The sequence below is a fragment of the Sceloporus undulatus genome, chromosome 9 (genome assembly GCF_019175285.1).
Source record: "Sceloporus undulatus isolate JIND9_A2432 ecotype Alabama chromosome 9, SceUnd_v1.1, whole genome shotgun sequence".
NCBI classification, from domain to species: domain Eukaryota; kingdom Metazoa; phylum Chordata; class Lepidosauria; order Squamata; family Phrynosomatidae; genus Sceloporus; species Sceloporus undulatus.
The window spans coordinates 24,647,310-24,665,228 of NC_056530.1; the positions used below are offsets into that span (position 1 = coordinate 24,647,310).

The 17,919-nt window shown below is 47.1% G+C and overlaps 1 protein-coding gene across 7 annotated transcripts in view; it reads left to right on the plus strand.

Moving 5' to 3' along the window:
- The first annotated feature begins 1,695 nt into the window (after positions 1 to 1,695).
- ARHGEF1 (Rho guanine nucleotide exchange factor 1) overlaps positions 1,696 to 17,919 on the plus strand; it is a 33,607-nt gene continuing 17,383 nt past the window's right edge. For 4 of the 7 annotated variants that reach the window (XM_042439536.1, XM_042439537.1, XM_042439539.1 and 1 more), the window contains exons 1-12: positions 1,696 to 1,830; positions 1,996 to 2,079; positions 2,928 to 3,047; positions 3,358 to 3,459; positions 4,607 to 4,649; positions 8,870 to 8,975; positions 9,585 to 9,725; positions 12,188 to 12,217; positions 13,531 to 13,633; positions 14,191 to 14,284; positions 15,254 to 15,289; positions 17,689 to 17,841. In XM_042439536.1, coding sequence (XP_042295470.1) covers positions 1,804 to 1,830; positions 1,996 to 2,079; positions 2,928 to 3,047; positions 3,358 to 3,459; positions 4,607 to 4,649; positions 8,870 to 8,975; positions 9,585 to 9,725; positions 12,188 to 12,217; positions 13,531 to 13,633; positions 14,191 to 14,284; positions 15,254 to 15,289; positions 17,689 to 17,841 — 1,039 coding nt within the window. In that variant the 5' untranslated portion in view covers positions 1,696 to 1,803. Of the gene's footprint in view, positions 1,831 to 1,995; positions 2,080 to 2,927; positions 3,048 to 3,357; positions 3,460 to 4,606; positions 4,650 to 8,869; positions 8,976 to 9,584; positions 9,726 to 11,074; positions 11,405 to 12,187; positions 12,218 to 13,530; positions 13,634 to 14,190; positions 14,285 to 15,253; positions 15,290 to 17,688; positions 17,842 to 17,919 lie in introns of those variants that run through there. The other 3 variants (XM_042439538.1, XM_042439542.1, XM_042439541.1) reach the window with 3 other exon arrangements.

Sequence of the window (17,919 nt, forward strand, 5' to 3'; positions counted from 1 at the left end):
TGTGCCGTGTGCGTTTGCGTGCGCCAGAGGAGAGCGTGCCGCCCGTCTTTGGACGCGGGAGTGTTGCAACGGGGCAAGTGCTGCCATTGCTGCCATTGCATTTTGACCCACATTTCTCACTCCCTTCCCCAAAAGCCAGCCCCTCCCTGATGCCAGGATGCCAACTTACTGCTGCTGCTGCTGGCACTGTGCCCCGTTGTGAGTCAGGCTGTGTCTGTGGGGTGCGGAGTTTCCTTGCCCGCTGCAGCTGCTTCTCTGAGGCCTCTTTGTAGGTGACAGAGAGAGCATTCATGCCTTCGCCGTACCTCCACCTTGCGCAGGAATTTCTGAGTAACGGGAGGCTTGGCCCCGGGCGGCTTCAATGCCTCTCTCTGTGCAAAAAACCCTTCCTCTCTTTGGACTTACTGTGCGCACAGACGCACAACGGTCTCTTGTATTTCCCCCCAGGGTATGTGTATGTGTGTGTGAGACATTTCACCTTGCAAAGTCTGAGGGAGAGGGATGCAAGGATGGATTTTGGTACCCGGAGGGGGCCCTGGATTCAAACCCCAGCCAAGGATGCCAAGGGTCCCCACTGCGTTTCACTGAATCTGCAGCTAGAAGGGACCCCCAAGGGCCATGCGGGAAGTCACAACTAAAGCACTGTAACGTTTCCCCACCACCTCACAATTCTGTCTTTCTTTGACCCAACACCCCTGTTGTGGGTTTTTAAAGGTCAGTAGCGTGGATGGATGTTAAATGACAGGCCAAGTGGATAGTGAAACAAGAGTACTGTACAAGTTTATTTTAACACAGAAAAGGCAAAGGTAACTTTGACATGAAGTGGTTACTGTGGCTTCTTTTGCTGCATATATACAAGTCTGGTTTTAACTTTCCAATAATGACTCAGCCGCAGAGGCTACACGATCCCTCAAGAAGTTATGTAGCCCAGACCCCTCTTTCTGAGTCTGGCTACACTGAGTCTCTCCTCTCTAGACTCTCAGAACTAATACTGTCCCTCTCTGGACCTAACAGACCCTTCCTGGTCTATTATCCAAATACGGTTCCCTCAGCCTCTGATCCTAAGGCTCTCCTCCACTGAACTCCAGCTTCATCCCCCAGGATTCCAAACCCCAACTGACTCAACCCAACTGCCAGGCGGATCTTCAAACTCCTCAGCCAGCACCTGATTGGCTTGTGGATCTCTGGCTTCTGATTGGCTGGTGTGTCAGTCAGTTTGTCACAAGCACAACTCTGAGAAGCGATGGGACCTTGTGCCATGAAAATGGTGGAGGGACTTCAGCAAATTGTGCTTTAGTTGTGACTCCCCGCATGGCCCTTGGGGGCCCCTTCCAGCTCTAGGACTCAATGAAACGCAGTAGGGACCCTTGGCATCCTTGGCTGGGGTTTGGTTCCAGGGTGCCAAATTCCATAGATGCTCAAGCCCCTTTAAATGCAATGGCAAGGTCAAAGGATGTCCCTTGTATAAAATAGGAAAACCAAGCTTTGCTTTTGGGAATATTTTCAATCTGTAGATGGTTGAATCCATGGATTAAAAAATTCACATAGAATTAAACATACATGCCATTCTTGGAGGAAATGTTGTAGAGGAATGAATGAAATCGCTGGATGATCATTTACGTATCAGTTGAACGCATCGTCCCAAATTCCTCCCTGAGGGGCTTTTTGCTTTCGTCTTCCTATCCTGCAATTAATTATGTTTCTTTTCATTTTTAGTGCCATATTAAAAGTATAATTCCAATCCTGGACCCTTGAAGATCTTGACCAAATTTCTGGGGGTCGTTCCCCCCCAAACTAGGGAAGATGGAGCTGGAGGAAGGCTACAATGGGGTGAGTTTTTGGGGAAGGGGATAATGTTGGGGGAAAGTGGGGGGAAACATTACCCCAAACTAGAGGTCCAAGGAGCCCCTTCCGAGGGGGGCATGCGGTGGGATTTCCTTGAGGAAATGGCCGCGGCTGATTTATTTGGTGCTATTTATTTCTTTCCCTGGACAGAACCCGGCACTAGGAGCCCGAAGCGGGTCCGCCATGGCGATCATTGGCGCAGAAGACGAGGATTTCGAGAACGACATTGAGCCCGTGAGCGCCCAGTGGGAGTGTCTTGGATGGGAAGGGGGCATCCGCACTACAAGTTATACCGCTTTCATCCTACTTGGATCTGCTAGGAAACCCTGGGATCTGTAATTTGGAGATGGCTCTTGGGATTCTCTAGTCTCCTCTTCCCCAATATTTAAATACAGTATTAAATCTTTTGGGAAGAAAATTCAAAGTACAGTCAGCCCTCCATATCCATGGATTTTTTAAATCCATGCAGTCAAGCATTCATGGGAACTGGTTGCTGTTGTTATCGTTGTCGTTGTTGTTGTGTGCCTCCAAGTTGTTCCCCATTTATGGCGAACCTGTCATGGGGTTTTCTAGGAAAGAGTTGTTCAAAGGGGTTTTTCCATTGCCTTCCTCTGAGGCTGAGAGAGTGTGACTTCTTGCCCAAGGTACTGTGTGTCTTTATGTCGTTTCCAGCCTTAAGGCAGCAAACCTATCCTGAGGTTTTCTTGGCAAGATTTGTCCAGAGAGGGTTTGCCATTGCCATCTTCTGAGGCTGAGAGAGTGACTTATTGGCCAAGGTCTCTCAGTGGGTTTTCATGGCAGAGTTGGCAATCCAACCCTGGTCTTCAGAGTTGTACTCCAGTGCTCAAACCATTGTGCCACGCTGACTGGTCTTGGGAAGTGTAGTTTCAGGGAATGGACCGAAGTTTTCAACCAGAGGGTTTCCAGTCCCTCACCAAACTGCAGCTCCGAGGGTTTTGCAGAATGCAGCCGCAGGAGTTAAAAGTGGGTCTGAATGGCTGCGGAGCAGAGAGGGTGGCTTCGGAGGAGAGGAAGGCAGGGAGGGAAAATCCCAATTCCTGGGTTTCCTTTTTTCTCTGCAGTTCCAGAACCCAGACGCTCAGAGCACTTTGTTTCAGAACCTGAAGTCCCTGAAGTCTCACCCGGCCTATTTGATGGTTTTTGTCCAGCATGTGGTCCTGCAGTTTGACTCCAGCCCAGTGGTGAGTATTGGCCATCCGTCTGTCCATCCGTGTGTGTGTGTGTCACAATTGTGTCATTTCATTTTATGTAAGAGATGCTATTTTGATGTGCCATTATATTTAATGGGACCTGAGCATCCATGGATTTTGTTATCTATAGGGGGATCCTGGAACCAAACCCCAGCGGATAAGAAGGGCCCACTTTATTGGGAATATTGTGCGAAGGGTCAAAAGTCACAATTGCACTACTGTTTAGGAGGAACATAGCTCCTGATTCCTGACGTTTTGAGTCTGGGGTCTCCCTTAACTGATTTTTCTCTCCCTTTTGCAGCTCTGCTACCTTCATGCAGACCTGATATTGAACCGCTTGGGACCAAAGGAAGTGAAGAAGCAGTTTGTGGAGTTCTGCCACACTTTCCTGGACAAAGCTGGGGTGAGTGAATGCTTCCCGGTGCCCTTCTCTTCAGCCCTAAACCTTTTGGTCCTTCCTGGCATTGTGCCCATGATACAACTGTTTGTTGCTGTGTGCCTTCAAGTCATTTCCAACTTATGGCAAGCGCTCTTGACTGTCGCATTTACCTGATTCGACATCAGGAGCGACGAATCAAGAAGCACCTCCAGACTGCGAACGCAGTCCTTGACAGAGAGTGTGACCTCGTCTAGGACCGGAGGTTGCAACCCGATTCTTGGTTGTCTGGATTCAGTCTCAGTCTGTTTTTCCTCATCCAGCCCATTACTGCCCGAAGACATTCATTGAGGGAGGAGATGCCATCAGAATTCGAGGCTGACGAACGAGACACGGAAAAATAGATTTGAGTGTCATCAGTATACTGATAACACCCAGCTCCATGACTCTGAATGATCTCACCCAGGAGCTTCATATAGATGTTGGACAACATTGGGGACAGGATAGCACCCTGTGGGACTCCACAGGTGACCTCCCTTTTACTGGAGCAACTGTCCCTGAGCATCACTCTCTGGGATCTGCCTGAGAGGAAGGAACGGAGCCACTGCAATGCAGTGCCTCCAGTTCCCAAGCCCCTCAGGCGATCCAAGAGGATGCCATGATCTATCGTATCAAAAGCCGCTGAGAGGTCTAAAAGCACCAACAGGGTCACACTGCCCCTGTCGATCTTCAAATGCTTTAACAATTTGGCAGGAACAGTCCCAGTTAATCCTCTGCCATCCCACTTTCCTGGCTGTTTTTAAAATGTCCCACTTTCCCACTTTCATCCTGAGCATAATTCAGTTGCTGCTAACTTAGGTCTTAAATGCAAAAATAGTTCAGACTTAATTAACTAGCAAAGGGGAGCGGAGAGGAAGGGAGCAGATCTTGCAGATTGCAGCCTTTCCTAGCTTGTCTCTTAGACTTAACTTTTGCTATCTTGGCCAATGCTCTGAAGTGTCTTGACCAGATGTTTTCACCTGAGAAACGTTGGAGGAGATGCTTCTGCTCCAGAACTTCCCTTTGGTGGCTATCATTTGCCATTCCCTGCAAGGGCTTCTTCCTGGCGAAGCGTTTTGCAGCTGTTTCTTCCTCTCGACACAGCAACAAACGCTTTTGTTTTTATTCTCTGCAGCTGCTGCGGGTTCCAGTTCCGACCAGTGTGCAGTTTGAGCTGGGTAAGGCTGCCTTCTGCACCCGCCGGGGCTTCCCTTGCATGATCTCACTCAAAATAAAGATTTAGCAATTCAATGACAAATAATCATTTCCCACTCAATTGCTAAATCTTCCTTTCTGCTAAATCTTTATTGCATGCAGTTGAAGTCTCCCTTCTCCGGAATTCCAAAATCTGAAATATTCCAAATTCCAAAAATGGTCCACATAAATGGCTGAGATAGAGTCACCTGTTTGGTCCTGGAGTAATGTATATATATATATAATACTACATTATATATTATGTTATATTATATATTATGTGTAGTATTATACTATAGTTCAGTGTACCAAACTTTATTTCATGCACAAAACTTACTTTCAGGCTATGTATGTAAGATGCATCTGAAACAGAAATGAATTTTGTGTTTAGACCAAGATATCTTATTATTTACATATATGGAAATATAGGTATTCCAAAATAAAAAGAAAATGGAAACCCAAAACACTTCTGGTCCCAAGCATTTCAGAAAAGGGAGACTCAACCTGCAATTGTGTATTACATACATACATTTTAAAATCCACTATACAAATATGATTTCTGCTAGAACTGCTAACAAAAACCCACCAAAAGTGGATCTGAAATAGAAAACAGGGCCTTCATACAGAAACTCTCATCTTCCAAATCTGAGTAAATATGTGCCCAGGTTGCCAGCGGTGCCTGCAATTGATGATCTCCTCAACTGATAACATTAATGAACGGAGCCTGTGTGTATCTTACGCACAACAACAGTGGACCTTTGTAACCCAAATGTGTGTGATGCAAATTAATTATTTCAGAGGTGCTTTTTTGCATAATCCTGCGCCTGGGTTTTGCACACTTACCGTCCCTTTGCGGCGTGACTTTGGCAAGAGAAAGCATCTTCTGTGCAGAAAATAATACTGGGACCAATATTGGGCAAAAGCAAACTGCAGTTGCCAGCTGCAAAGGAGGAGGGGGGCAATGGAGACCAGCAAAAAGGTTTGCAAATCCAAGGGGAACGAAGGGGTGGTTTGCAGTTTTCTCCTGTGGGTAATTCTACCTTCTTGCCTTTTTGGCTCAGTCACAAACACAGCCTTCCTCCCCATATAAAAATGCAGAATTTGGCAAAAAAGAAGAAGTCTGCAACTGAGGTTTAGCAGAGTTTTTTTGGGTGAGAGTGGGAAATGGGATGCTGAACTCAGCACTTGCGCTTCTCTGTGAGCCGTTGATCCCTGTCGGGCTTGTGTTCGAGTCAACAGGCTCAAGGCCAGGTGCGGAGAAGAGGGGAGGGAGGCTGCAGGTGTGTTAAAATGGGATCCAGGAACACTTATATGGCACAATGAGCTTCTTCCTCCTTTTTCATGGGGCTTGTTCTTACTGGCCCAGTCCTGCCACTTTTCCAGAGATTTTCTGGTCTCGATCCAAGTGCCAGACCATCGGGGATTCTGGGAGGTCAAGTCCAAAACATTTGGAGGATGAAAGGTTGGGAAACACTGCCATGGAGTCATGTATCAGACCATAAGTAGAATATAAATGTAAATGCATGCTTCTTAGCCAATGAAAGACTTTTTGGAAACCCTCCTGGACAGAATGCAGAGAGACCTTCTAGCACCTTTGAGAGTAATTAAGGAAGAAGTTGGCAGCATGAGCTTTCGTAACTTCAGCCTACTTCCTCAGATGCATTTGGTGACATTTGTTGCATTTGATTTCCTGGACAGAAGGTTGGAATGTAGGACATGTCCTGGAAAAGGAGGAAGGCTGGTGACCCTGCGTGGGTCAAGATGGGAGGGCATGGAGGGCAGAGTCCGTCCAGCTGGCGCAACTGGGTGCAAGAAGGGCTTGAGTGGCCGGGAGGACGGCTCTTCCTGGACACTTGCCAGTCAGCCAAATAGATGAGCTCATTTGCAACCACAGAGCGGCGCCAGGGACACAGCCATAACTCAGTCCTGGTGGCACCACCCTGTGGCCACTCCTGGCAACTGCAACTGGCCCTGGCATTTTTCGCAGAACGAATTTTCTGCAGGAGGACATTTGCAAGAGCAAAATCTCCATGCCATGGATGGCTGGTTGAGCCAACGTCCTAACCCCAATGGAGGACAAGGCACCTCAAAATGTAGGGCATGCAAGGGAAAAAAAGTAACACATCCCAAAAATGCAGGCTAGAAACACTCACATCATTTCATTTGCTATGGTTTATCTACACCTATTTTACCTATATGTACTTTATACCTTGTCGCTGCAATCTTCTTAGAGAATGCTGAGCAGGACAAGTGTAACAATTCCCCACCAGCTCACAGTTCTTTCTTCTCCTTTGACCCAACACCCCTGTTGTGGGTTTTTAATGGTCAGTAGCGTGGATGGATGTTAAATCACAGGCCAAGTGGATAGTGAAACAAGAGTAAACGTTTCTTTTTAAAACAGAATGGGCAAAGGTAACTTTGACACTAAGTTGTTCATATGTCTTCTTTGGTTACAAATAGACAGGTCTTTCAGTTTAAACCTACTACCAGGTATCTGGTATTTCCACTCAGACCCCTTAACGTCAGCAAACCTTCGGCTACTGGATTTTTCGGATCCCACCGCTGTGAGCAAGACAAGTGCTCAGAATTGTACTTTGCAAGCAACAATGACTGAATCTTCATTTAAATTATTCCATTTATTTGTCCATCCTGCTGAAATTAAGGGGGGAAACTCCTTTGCATTGTGTCCTCCAGAAGCCCATTGCTGAACCCGTTTGCTGTCCTTTTCTTGTCCAAGCAGCAAAAGAGTCTGGAAATGTTCCTTTTCTGGGCTGCTTTTCTTTGGACCACGGCTCCCAGAATCCACTGTAGGGAGCTGCAGTCAAAGAAAAGGAAATGTTTCCATACTCACATCAGTTGCCTGAAACCCAGAAATAGCAGTGATTTTTTTGCCCTCTTATCTTTCCACCGTCTTGGAGCAGAGTTGACTATGAAATAGGATCTTGGGCCACCCCAGAAACGGCCACCCGACGGTGCCAGGACAGCTTGCATGGCTCTAATGGGGGTTATTTTCATGGTGGCCGCAGGCTGACTTGGTCTAGCCGATGCCATGTTTGCACAAAAACCCACAGAGGAGAAAAATCCTCCCTTTGGAAGGGCTTCCAACAGTCCCTTGTGTTTATTTCGGAGGCCGGTTGCCAAACAGCTGCGCTTCGGGGAGAGCGTTCGGGGTGAGGCTTATTCCAAGTGTTTGTGTGGCTCTGGCCCTTTGTGTGTGTTTTGCTTGTGGACAAATATAGCAACAAGAATTCCCCTCTGGACCTTCAGGAAGCAAGCCATGAAAGGAAGCAGGGAGCAATTGCAGGTTTGGGAAAGTTTCTCGGACGCTTTTGTGGCAGCCACAGATGTGGCATTAATCTGGTGGCAAGAAAGAAAGCCCTGGGCTCTGAGGTTTTTGGGGAAATAGAGGCTCCAGTCTGCAAAGTTTTGCAGCCTTGTTTCATGCTAGACGGGGACATTTTGTGGGCCGCGTTTGCTGGGAAAAGTCATGAGGACTGGAAGCTTTCCTCTCCGTCTTGAGTTTCTTGGTCTCATGATTTCTCCAGATCCCTGCAACCTGCAAGGAGTCTGACGTTTCATAGCAATCCTATTTCTAGCAAGTCTCCAAAATTAGGAATAAAAATAAAAATCCACATTCTTTTCCCCAGAGCCCTTTTGTTGAAATTGTATTTGTGCACCGATTGCACACAGGATTCAATGTGCAAATCCAAACCAAGATAATGATATAATTTAGTAATGATAAAATTGCTATTGATGATGACCAGCATCATCATGCTAAGATATTTTTATTTAAGCAATCATTTAAAACATAAACATGCCACAGTGGTTTTTATATTGAGTGTGTGTATTTGTCATGCCTTTTAACTTTTATACAGTGCTTTTTGGGTCAGCAATTTGCAAGTTGCATCTATGCATTATTATCTGCTTTTCTCATGGAAGTGTGGGCTTGCAGAATTTTTTAAAGGACCCTGAATTCATGCTTTTGTTGGGAATCCTGGGACTGTTTGGCCTTAGCTGGGAAGGAGATGTTTTGGGCGTGATGCAAAGGGTCCAGGGTTTTGGGGGAAGCGCTCTTGTTGTGCAGCATTGGCCTTGGGACCTGAATCCAGGCCTTGCCTCCTGAGCTCCAAAGCCTTTCCTAACCCTTTCTCCGGTTCTGCAGGATGCTTCAAGGGGTAAACTCCCTCTCCCCTTCTCTTTGCAGACCGAAACCGGCCTGAGCTGATTCCAGATGACCAGCAGCGGAAATACTTGCAGGAGATCCAGAACTTCCAAGAGCCAGAAATCGCTCGGCAGCTGGAAGACTTCAGGTCTTGTCTCTGGACTTCGTATTGGGATGGAGGGATAAGGCTATGGGATAGATTTGAGGTGACCGGGCTCTGTGTCCGAGGGGGAACTGGTCCAGCTTCTTGGCCCAGCTGGTACGGAAACCCAGAAACTGGTTTCCAGTCTGGTGCTGGTGTTGCAGAAAGCAAAGGGCCGCAGTTGGAGGCTTGGGAGATCCAGTTCTAGGCCTGTCCTGGGCTTCCGCGGAGCATTCAGATTTCCTAACTTTGGAGAATGCACAGAATTGCAGAGTTAAGGGACCTTAAAGGTCAGCTAGTCCAAGCCTCTTCAACCATGCAAGAATATACAAACCTGTTTAAAGAGGCCATTACCCACTGGGCAGTGTGTTCCATTAAAATTGGAAGGAAGCCCCAATGAGCACCTAGTCTTAAGCCCCCGCCATGCAGGAATGCACAGATAAAGCACCCCAGAAAGATGCCCATTTAACTTCTGCTTAAAGACCCCCAAAGAAGAGCATCCACTACCCCCAAATGTAATCTGTTCCACTGCTAAGCAGGTCTTACAGTCAAGACATTCTTCCCCATGTTTAGGTGCACCCTTTTTTTTATCGAACCCTTCTTGGTTTCCAACAGGGAGAAAAGGAAAATGGGCATGACCCCAGGAGAGTCGGAGCTCTTTGAGCTGGAAGGCTATCGGACCAAAGACCGGGGCATCCGGGAGGCCAAAGAGAAGCAGCTGGCTGAACTCCTGCTGGTCAAGCTGGAGGAGATGCAGTGAGTGGGACGCGCCTGGCTTAATCCCAAAGCCAACAGCCCCCAGACCCAGTCCTGGGAAATCGCCCTGTCTACGTTTCCCATCCCTCAAAAAAGGCAGCTGAGGTTGCTTCCAGGTCCTGATCCTGAAGTGTCCATCTCTCATCCATTTGAGCATTTTCAGCCTCCATTGATGGTTATTTTCTGTCCATGAAAGGAACCATTTGCACATAGAAGAGGGCAAGAATCAATAGGTTTGGGGACACCTCAGTTTTGCATCCATTTTGGGGGAGGTGGGGAAAAAACCCTAAATGGGAGAGGAAACCTTATTTTCCCCCACTTCCAAAGAATTGCTTAGTAAGGACTGAGAGTTTTGATTGAATTGGAAAGTATGGAAGACTGGAGTTGGATGGCAAGAGCAGGGAATGGAGAATGCTGGGAAAAGATCACGTTTGATGCCATATTGACCAGCACCCCTCTTCCACTCTTGACCCCATCTTGGCCAATCCCAGTGGTGACCAAGATGGAGGCCACCTTTGACCCCCAACTATTTCTTTTCTGCCAACCCCATTTGCTGCTGCCAGAGTTGATGAATTCAGCACTATTGCAAAGAACTAACCAATCCTCTCCCCTAGCCTTTTGCCTTTCCCTGCATTTCCAGGAGGAAAGGGGATTCTCTGGGGTCCAAGGATGCCCTCTGGGTCTGTCCTGCATCCTACAGCAAGGCTTTTTAGGCAGACAGATGTTGGGGAACAGCAATAACTATTTTCCCAGCATGCCAGGGACTTGCACTTTAATACTGGGCACAATTATTTCCTTCTCTCCTGGATACTTGCCAGGGCCTGGTAGCCAATAACTCAGGAACTGGCACTTTGAGTCGAGCTGCTGCAATTGCTTGCAAATTCTTTCAGGAACTGGAATGGATGTTGGCAATGGCTGCAAAATACTGGGAGGGTTTCAAGCGGCTCCTTTTCCACCCCACATTTCCAATGGTCTGAATCATTGCTGGACGGAAATGTGGGCGAAGAGGTCTGTCCTCTTCATATCACTCTTCCTCCAGACCTTTTGGGCCTCAAGAAACAAGGCAGCCTTTCCAGTCTGTAGCATCTTCCCACCCAGATTCTGGGCAGTATCTCATAGCCTTACTCCCTTTCAGTTAGCTACTGGTTTTATCCCAGTGTATCTCCATTTCAGCCGAGGGAAGCAGCGTTTACCCAGACTGGTTTTTCCATCACAGGTGTGTGTGTGTATGTGTGTGTGGGTCCCGCTTCCTCCTTCCCTTCCCCTTTTTCCCATGATCTGAGCTTCTGGTCCTTGGCGCTCGTCCCGTTTTTGCTGGGATCCGGGCCAAGGGCTTGCCTTTTGCTCTGATCTCTCATCTCTGAGGAACAAGGATTGTGGTCAAGGCAGATCAAGTCCTGCTATTTCTTCTCCTCCGCTGCTGCCAAGTTCCTACCAGATAATAAGATCCAGCTGTTTGTGGGGTGGAGGTGGGGGGAGAGTGGTGATTGCCTCCCATTGCATCATCCATCGCGGGGCGCATAAACGCCGCTTGCGCCCCCTTCCCCGCCACATTCCTTGCATCCCACTCAGTCCAGCAGCTCCTTTTTGGCTCTCAGCATCTCTTTCTGCAGAACATGCCTATAGGCTTTGGGTCTGTGGTTGCTTTTTTGCCAAGGAAAAATGGGGCTGATGTACCGGTGAGTTTGGAAAGTGGAGAAAAGGAGGGTGTGGGGAGAGGAGGGATTGCCATGGGGCACAGCTGCCTCTGGAGTGTGGGGATATGTGAGGATCAGAGGGTGCCGGTCCCAATATTACTGGCTTTCCCATGGTACTGGGACTCCCAGTGCTAGGTAGCTGGTCCAACTGGGAGCAGGGAGAGTTGAGTTCAGATCTTTGCTGAGCTGGGAACTAAAATCAGGGCTTGCGGAAGTTATCTTGCTTTGGACATTTTGCAGGTTCAGATCCTTGAAGAGCTCAGAACATAAACCAGAGTTTGCAAAAGTTATCTGTCTTTGGACAACTTGCAAATTCAGATCCTTGTTTAGCTGGGGACTTAAGCCAGAGTTTGCCAAAGTTGCCATTCTTTGTCCAACTCGCATTTTCAGATCCTTGCTTACCTGGGAACTGAAGTCAGAGCTTACAAAAAGTTACTTTTCTCTTGGCATCACTTTGCAGGTTCGGAGCCTGACTGAGCTGAGGACTTACGCCAGAACTGGCAGAATTTACCTCCCTTTGGACTATAACTCCCAGAAGCTACTTTGGGGGATGCTTGGAGTTGTAGTCCAAAACTATAATCCCATACAAAAATTCAGAGAACTGGGGGGCACCCATTTTCTTGCAATTAGATCTGGGGTTATTGTGCAAATAAGATGAGACCACATTAGAAAGCAGCTGTGATATGAATGCAAGTAGCAAGCAAGTGATAACTTCATGTAGCAATCTTCTTTCTTTCTTTCTTTCATCCTTTTTGTTTATTTCAGCCTCACCATTTCTGCAGACGAGGAGAAAAGGTACGTGAGAGGACCGGGCGATGCTGCCTTTTGCAGAGCTTTTTGGGATGGGTTGCCATGGTTTTCTTTCTGCAGGGCACTGGATTTTATGCGCCACCTGATGCCACGATGCCGGTGCCACGTCACAAAGGCCACCGGATGTGGTTTACAGCAAATTACTTTCTGTGCTCAGGAAGTGGAAGGGAAGGAAGGCAAAGAATATTGTTTTAACCCTTGAGTCTTTGGCCATGGCAGGATGCCAGTCTGGCCTTAAAGGCAGAAGAAAGGGCATTTTTCCTAGGCCCTGTTGATTTACTTATTATTGCTACCAAGCCAGAGTCCATCAACACTGGGTTGTTTTTAATAAATTGTCCAATTCAACCTACTCTTGGACGCCATTTGTGAACCTTGCAGAGTTTGATAAAATTCCCCTTCCTGAGTTCCCAAGTGCAAGTTCTTCTTGCAGTTTTCAAACAAGAGCAATGCAGTTAAAAGCATGCGAAGAGGGGAGATTAAAATGCACGTACTGTACATTATTCACAATATTAAAAGAATTTAAACATACACTGAAAAAGACAAAAAGCAATTAAAGATGATGGTTCAAAGCTGGAAACCCAGGATTCAAACCTGGGATCTGTGTGCCAAGTGCTAAATTAATTCTCTTCAATTCTGCAATCTGTTTCTCAGGAATGGGAATGAGGCAAGCCTCTTCGAGATGGTCTTGGACTGTAGCTCCCAGCATTCCTCATCAGGAGGGCTGATGGGACTTGCAGTCCAAACAATATCTGGCTTCTCATTCCCAGCCCTGATCTGTGTGCAGCACCCTAAAATCACAGAAGTTACTGGTTCTTTTTTAGTTTACAACTCCCAGAGTTTTCCAGCATGCTGGGAGTTGTAGTCCAGAAGACAGTAACTCTTCCAAGCTCTGATCCTAGATTTTGGAAGGGAAAAAAGGAATCCTCAGCTACCTCTTTCAGGGCTCTCCAGATCTTGTTGGATCACACAGCTTCAGGATTTCCTCACTATTGGCTGTGCTGGCTAATGGGGCTGATGGGAGTTGTAGTCCAACAACATCAGAAGGACACAATCCCCACCCCTGATCGGAGCTTGGAAGAGCTGGGGGTTGGGGGAACTACAGTTTCCATAATCCCCAGGCAATGTTCAATAATGAGCAGTGGAAAAGGCTCTAGTTGCCTTAAAGGAAGGAGGAATAGGAGAAGTGGAAAGTCAAGTGATGTTCAGGTCAGATATGTTCTCTTCCAAGTGAAAATAGAGCGTCTGGCTCAGTTTCCCTTCTTTCATGGGGTTTCTTCCCCGTTAATCTCCACCTCCAGCTCCGCCATTTTCACGGCTATCGTGACGTACATGAAGCACCTGGGGGTTAAGACCAAAACTGCAGATAACAAGAAATCCAAAGCCAACTTCTTCCGGAAGAAGGTAGGACAAGGGGCTAATATTAGGCCTTCCGTCGGCTATTTATTTCAGGTGCAAAAATCGAAAACAGTTGCAGAGGGAAAAGGGAAACAAACAGATAAGGAGTGGATCGTTAAAAAATATGCAACTAAACTATCCATGGAATTTGCAGCCTTTTATAACGAATCCACTCAAAGACCCCAAGGGCCCTTTGATAGTAAATGGTTATAGTGCTACAATTCCACTTTAACTTCCACTTGTGCTGCAGAATCCTGGGATTTGCAGTTTAGGAATTCTCAGGGGGCAATAGTGCCTCTCCAAACTACAGATCCCAGGATTCCATAGGACGACAGTTTAAAAGTGGGATCAAACAGATCTACTTGCATAGCGCAAAGAATCTAGTGAAACAGCGCACCGTGCAAAGCTTTGCAATGAATGGCTAGTCTAGGGTTTGCATCTGGAACAAATCCTGCGCCCTTTCTATGGGGAGGATTGTCTTGGACAAGAAGGAAAGAATGAAAGGGGTGCTTTTTTGGGGGGGGGCATGACCTACTCACCTTCCCTTCTCTTGCATAATTCAGATTTCAGGGGCCAAGAAGCCAGAAGAGGCTGCCAAATCAAAAAAGGGCTTCAGCATTTTGGATCCGACTCGCTGGAACCGGGGCGATTCTCACTGTAAGTCTGCATTTGGCGATCGGAGGGCAAAGCCTGTGGGTGAATTCGTATTGTAGTCCCGGTCCAGGAGACCCCCCTTTTGCAGTATTTAGCTCAGTATTATTGTATCCTCGATGATCATACCATCCTACAAGTCAGGAGAAAACTACCCTAAGAAAGGAGGAAGGAAGTAGCATTAGCAAGTTTGCTCCTGTCTGCATCCTGGAACAGACCTTGGGAAAGTTAGGGTTCTGCCTTTTGCAGAAGAAGTAACTTCCCCAAGCTTTGCAGGAGTCTCATTGCTGGTGGTCAGTTGTCTTAGGGGATTCTTGTGCCTTCTGAAGCTTATGGAGACCCTAATGATGGGGATTCCTTGGCCAGATTTCTTCCCAAGGATGCTTGCCATTGCCTTCCTCTGAGGCTGAGCATGACTTGCTCCAAGTGGGTTTCCAGGGCTGAGCAGAGGTTCAGATCCTGGTCTGCTGGAGTCCTAGTTCAACATTCAAATCTCTGTGTAATATGTTGGCTGTCCTGGTGGACAATGCAAACCGGAAGGACCCAAAGAGGATTTGATGATGATGATGATGATAATGATGATATAAGACCTTCTAGGATCCACTGCTTCCCAACGGATGGCATTTCTCTACTCTGACTCTTTGGGGAGATCTAGTGAGGGTTGTTAGAAGCAATTACAGTTTTTTAGGACCCTCTCCCCCCAAAATTGGCCCCTTTGGAAACTGCGACCCAAGATTGAGAGTTCCTGCATGGCAGAATGGGTTGGACTGGATGGCCCTTGTGGCCTCTTCCAACTCTAGGTTTCTATGATTTTGGTGATGAATCTGCCACATTTCTTAGCCCAGAGAAAAATTCATTTCGACGCTGTCATGGGGAGGGTCTGGTTTTGCATCTTCCAGTCTTCCCCCCCGCAAACCCAGTTTTTTCTCCTTGTCCTCCATTGTCCTCCTCCTTTCCCCCCTCCTTTCTTTGTAGATTCTGATTACAGACAGCCCAAACCCGAGGGTGAAGGTACCAGCCCCCTCCCCATAACCAGTGCCTCCCCCCAAATAATGCATGGCGCCCCTTTTGTCATTGCCTCCCTCTGTGGAAAGAGCTGCCAGAGAACTAATGCACCCCGTTATAACACCGGATGCTAACTTTCGTATTCATGGTTTGACAATAACAATGCCTCCCATCTCTGTACCCCAATAATGATGATGACAACGATGATGTACTAATATGTATCACCTACCCCTTTTTTCAAGCCCAGCACATGTGTTGCGTTACCAGATAAATTTCTTGGCATGCCATAACTGCTCTCTCTGTGTCTGTCTGTCTGTCCATCTGTCTGTCTGTCCATCTTTCATGATGGAGTTGCGCAGGGAGATCCCGTCACTTTTAAATGTTTTCTCCAAGGACTTATGCACCAATTATGCTCTTATGCATTCTCCCCGTCCCTTAATGCAGCAGTTCCCAGACTTTGGTCTTCCAGATGTTTGGCACTTTGCCTCCCAGAATTCCTCACTCTTGGCCAAACTGGCTGGGGCTTCTGGGAGTTGAAGTCCAAAATTATCTGGAGGGCCAAAGTTTGGGAGTCATTGCCTAAATGAATTAATCTTCACTCTCAGGAGTCTCCAGTTATGCTCAGGTCCAGAAATAAATACACAGGCCATGTCACGCTCCCTGTGAAGGACTCCGTGCGCAGTTTGGGGGTGCTTCTTGACTCGTCGCTTCACCTGACTGCTCAGGTGAATGTGACGGTCAAGAGCACCTGTTATCAGCTTCGGCTTATTCGCCAGCTGCGCCCATACCTGGCCCAGAGGGACCTTGAAACTGTAGTACATGCTCTGGTAACCTCGAGACTGGATTTCTGCAATGTACTCTACATGGGGCAACCCTTATACGAAACCCGGAAGCTTCAAATGGTGCAGAATATGGCAGCCCGGCTGGTCACTGGCGTTTCCAGGGCCAGCCATATAACACCTGTGCTGAAATATCTCCATTGGCTGCCCATCCGCTTCCGGGCTCAATATAAGGCGTTGGTGATTACCTATAAAGCCCTAAATGGCTTGGGCCCAGGATTCCTGATGGACCGCCTCTCCCTGTATATTCCGTCCCGCAGCCTCAGAACATCTGGGCAGCAGCTACTGAAGGTGCCTGGGGTTAGGCTTTCCTCCACCATGAAGAGGACATTCTCCATCGCCGCCCCGGCCCTTTGGAACACGCTGCCCACTGAGCTCCGCTCATCAACCTCCCTGGCCCAGTTCAGAAAGGATTTAAAAACCTTTCTGTTCCAACAAGCATTCCCCGAGTAAAATCCTGTGGGCCTCCCTCCTCTTCCGTGGCCAAGAGGTTGGGCTATGGGGCTTTTAGCTTGTTCTTTTATTGTATTTACCTGTTTGATTGTTTTTTTATTGTATTGTATCCACACTGTTTTAATAGATGTTGTGAGCCGCCCTGATCTTGGGAAGGAGCGGGATAAAAATAAAAACTTTATTATTTATTATTTTATGTGTCTGGGGACACCTCCTCCAAATCTAACCAAATTGGAGTCCACGCCATCGCCCATAATGTCAGCAATAATAATAATAATAATAATAGTTGTTGTTGTTTCTTACCTGCCTCCCCCCATGGATTAAAGTGGGGAACAACAACAAATCAGCAACACATTTAAGACGCATTAATTAAAGCATGCAGCAGTTTGAAAGAACAAGATCTGCACATTTTAAAACAATCTACATTTAAAATCCATCCTCTAAATTCTGGGAACTGTAGTTTTGTGAAACATTTAGTCTTTTCTGTCAGAGAGCTCTGGTGCCGCCATAAACTACAATTCCCAGGATTCCCCAGCACTGAGACAGGGCAGTCAAAGGGGTCTCAAAGTGGATTATTTCTGCTCTGTGTTTTGGACCTTAATTTTGGAACTTAAAGGAGAAGCTCAATTTATTTATCCTATAAATTATTTTCAAATAAATTATCATTAATTAATTAACTTATTATCAATACCTTCCATCAGCCATTTTAGACGCCACCGGCTTTTGCCCAAGCTTCGGCTCAAGGCAGCTCAAAGCATCTTGGAACAGAATATAGCTGCAAAGAAATAATGATTAAATCCAGTTTTTAAAAACTGACCAATTGAATAAACCATGCATTTAAAAAGTGTGTTAGTCTTAAAGCAGTTTTAAAGCATTTAAAAAGATAAAAAATGAGGATAGAAATAAATAAGGAACCCTTACTTAAAAGGCCACCAATAAAGCCCTGGATGCATAATTTCTGCAGAAGCCCTGGAGAAAATTTGGGGGAATTTGTCCGGGGAGAAGGACCCTGCCTTTGCAAATATGGGGAGGGTCTGCGTTCGAGAGAATATATGTATGGTCCAATTCCTTTTAACAGTCACTCCTCCTCCGTCCGTATTTGTTTCCTTGCAGCTGGCGACAAGGCTCCAGGCGTGGACAGGAAGGGGGCAAAGGCGGTCGAGGGGGTCCCAGGCCGGGCGAAGGGGGCAGCTGCGGGTTCGGATCCCTCCGGGGTTTCCGTCAGCGTTCACCCCCCGCCTGTGGAGGCCAACGATGGAGAGACCGGTGAGAGGCTGCAGGAAGAAATGTTATGAAAAGATTAGATGTTCCTCCGTGCAGTAATTCCCAGGGACTCTGCAAAGG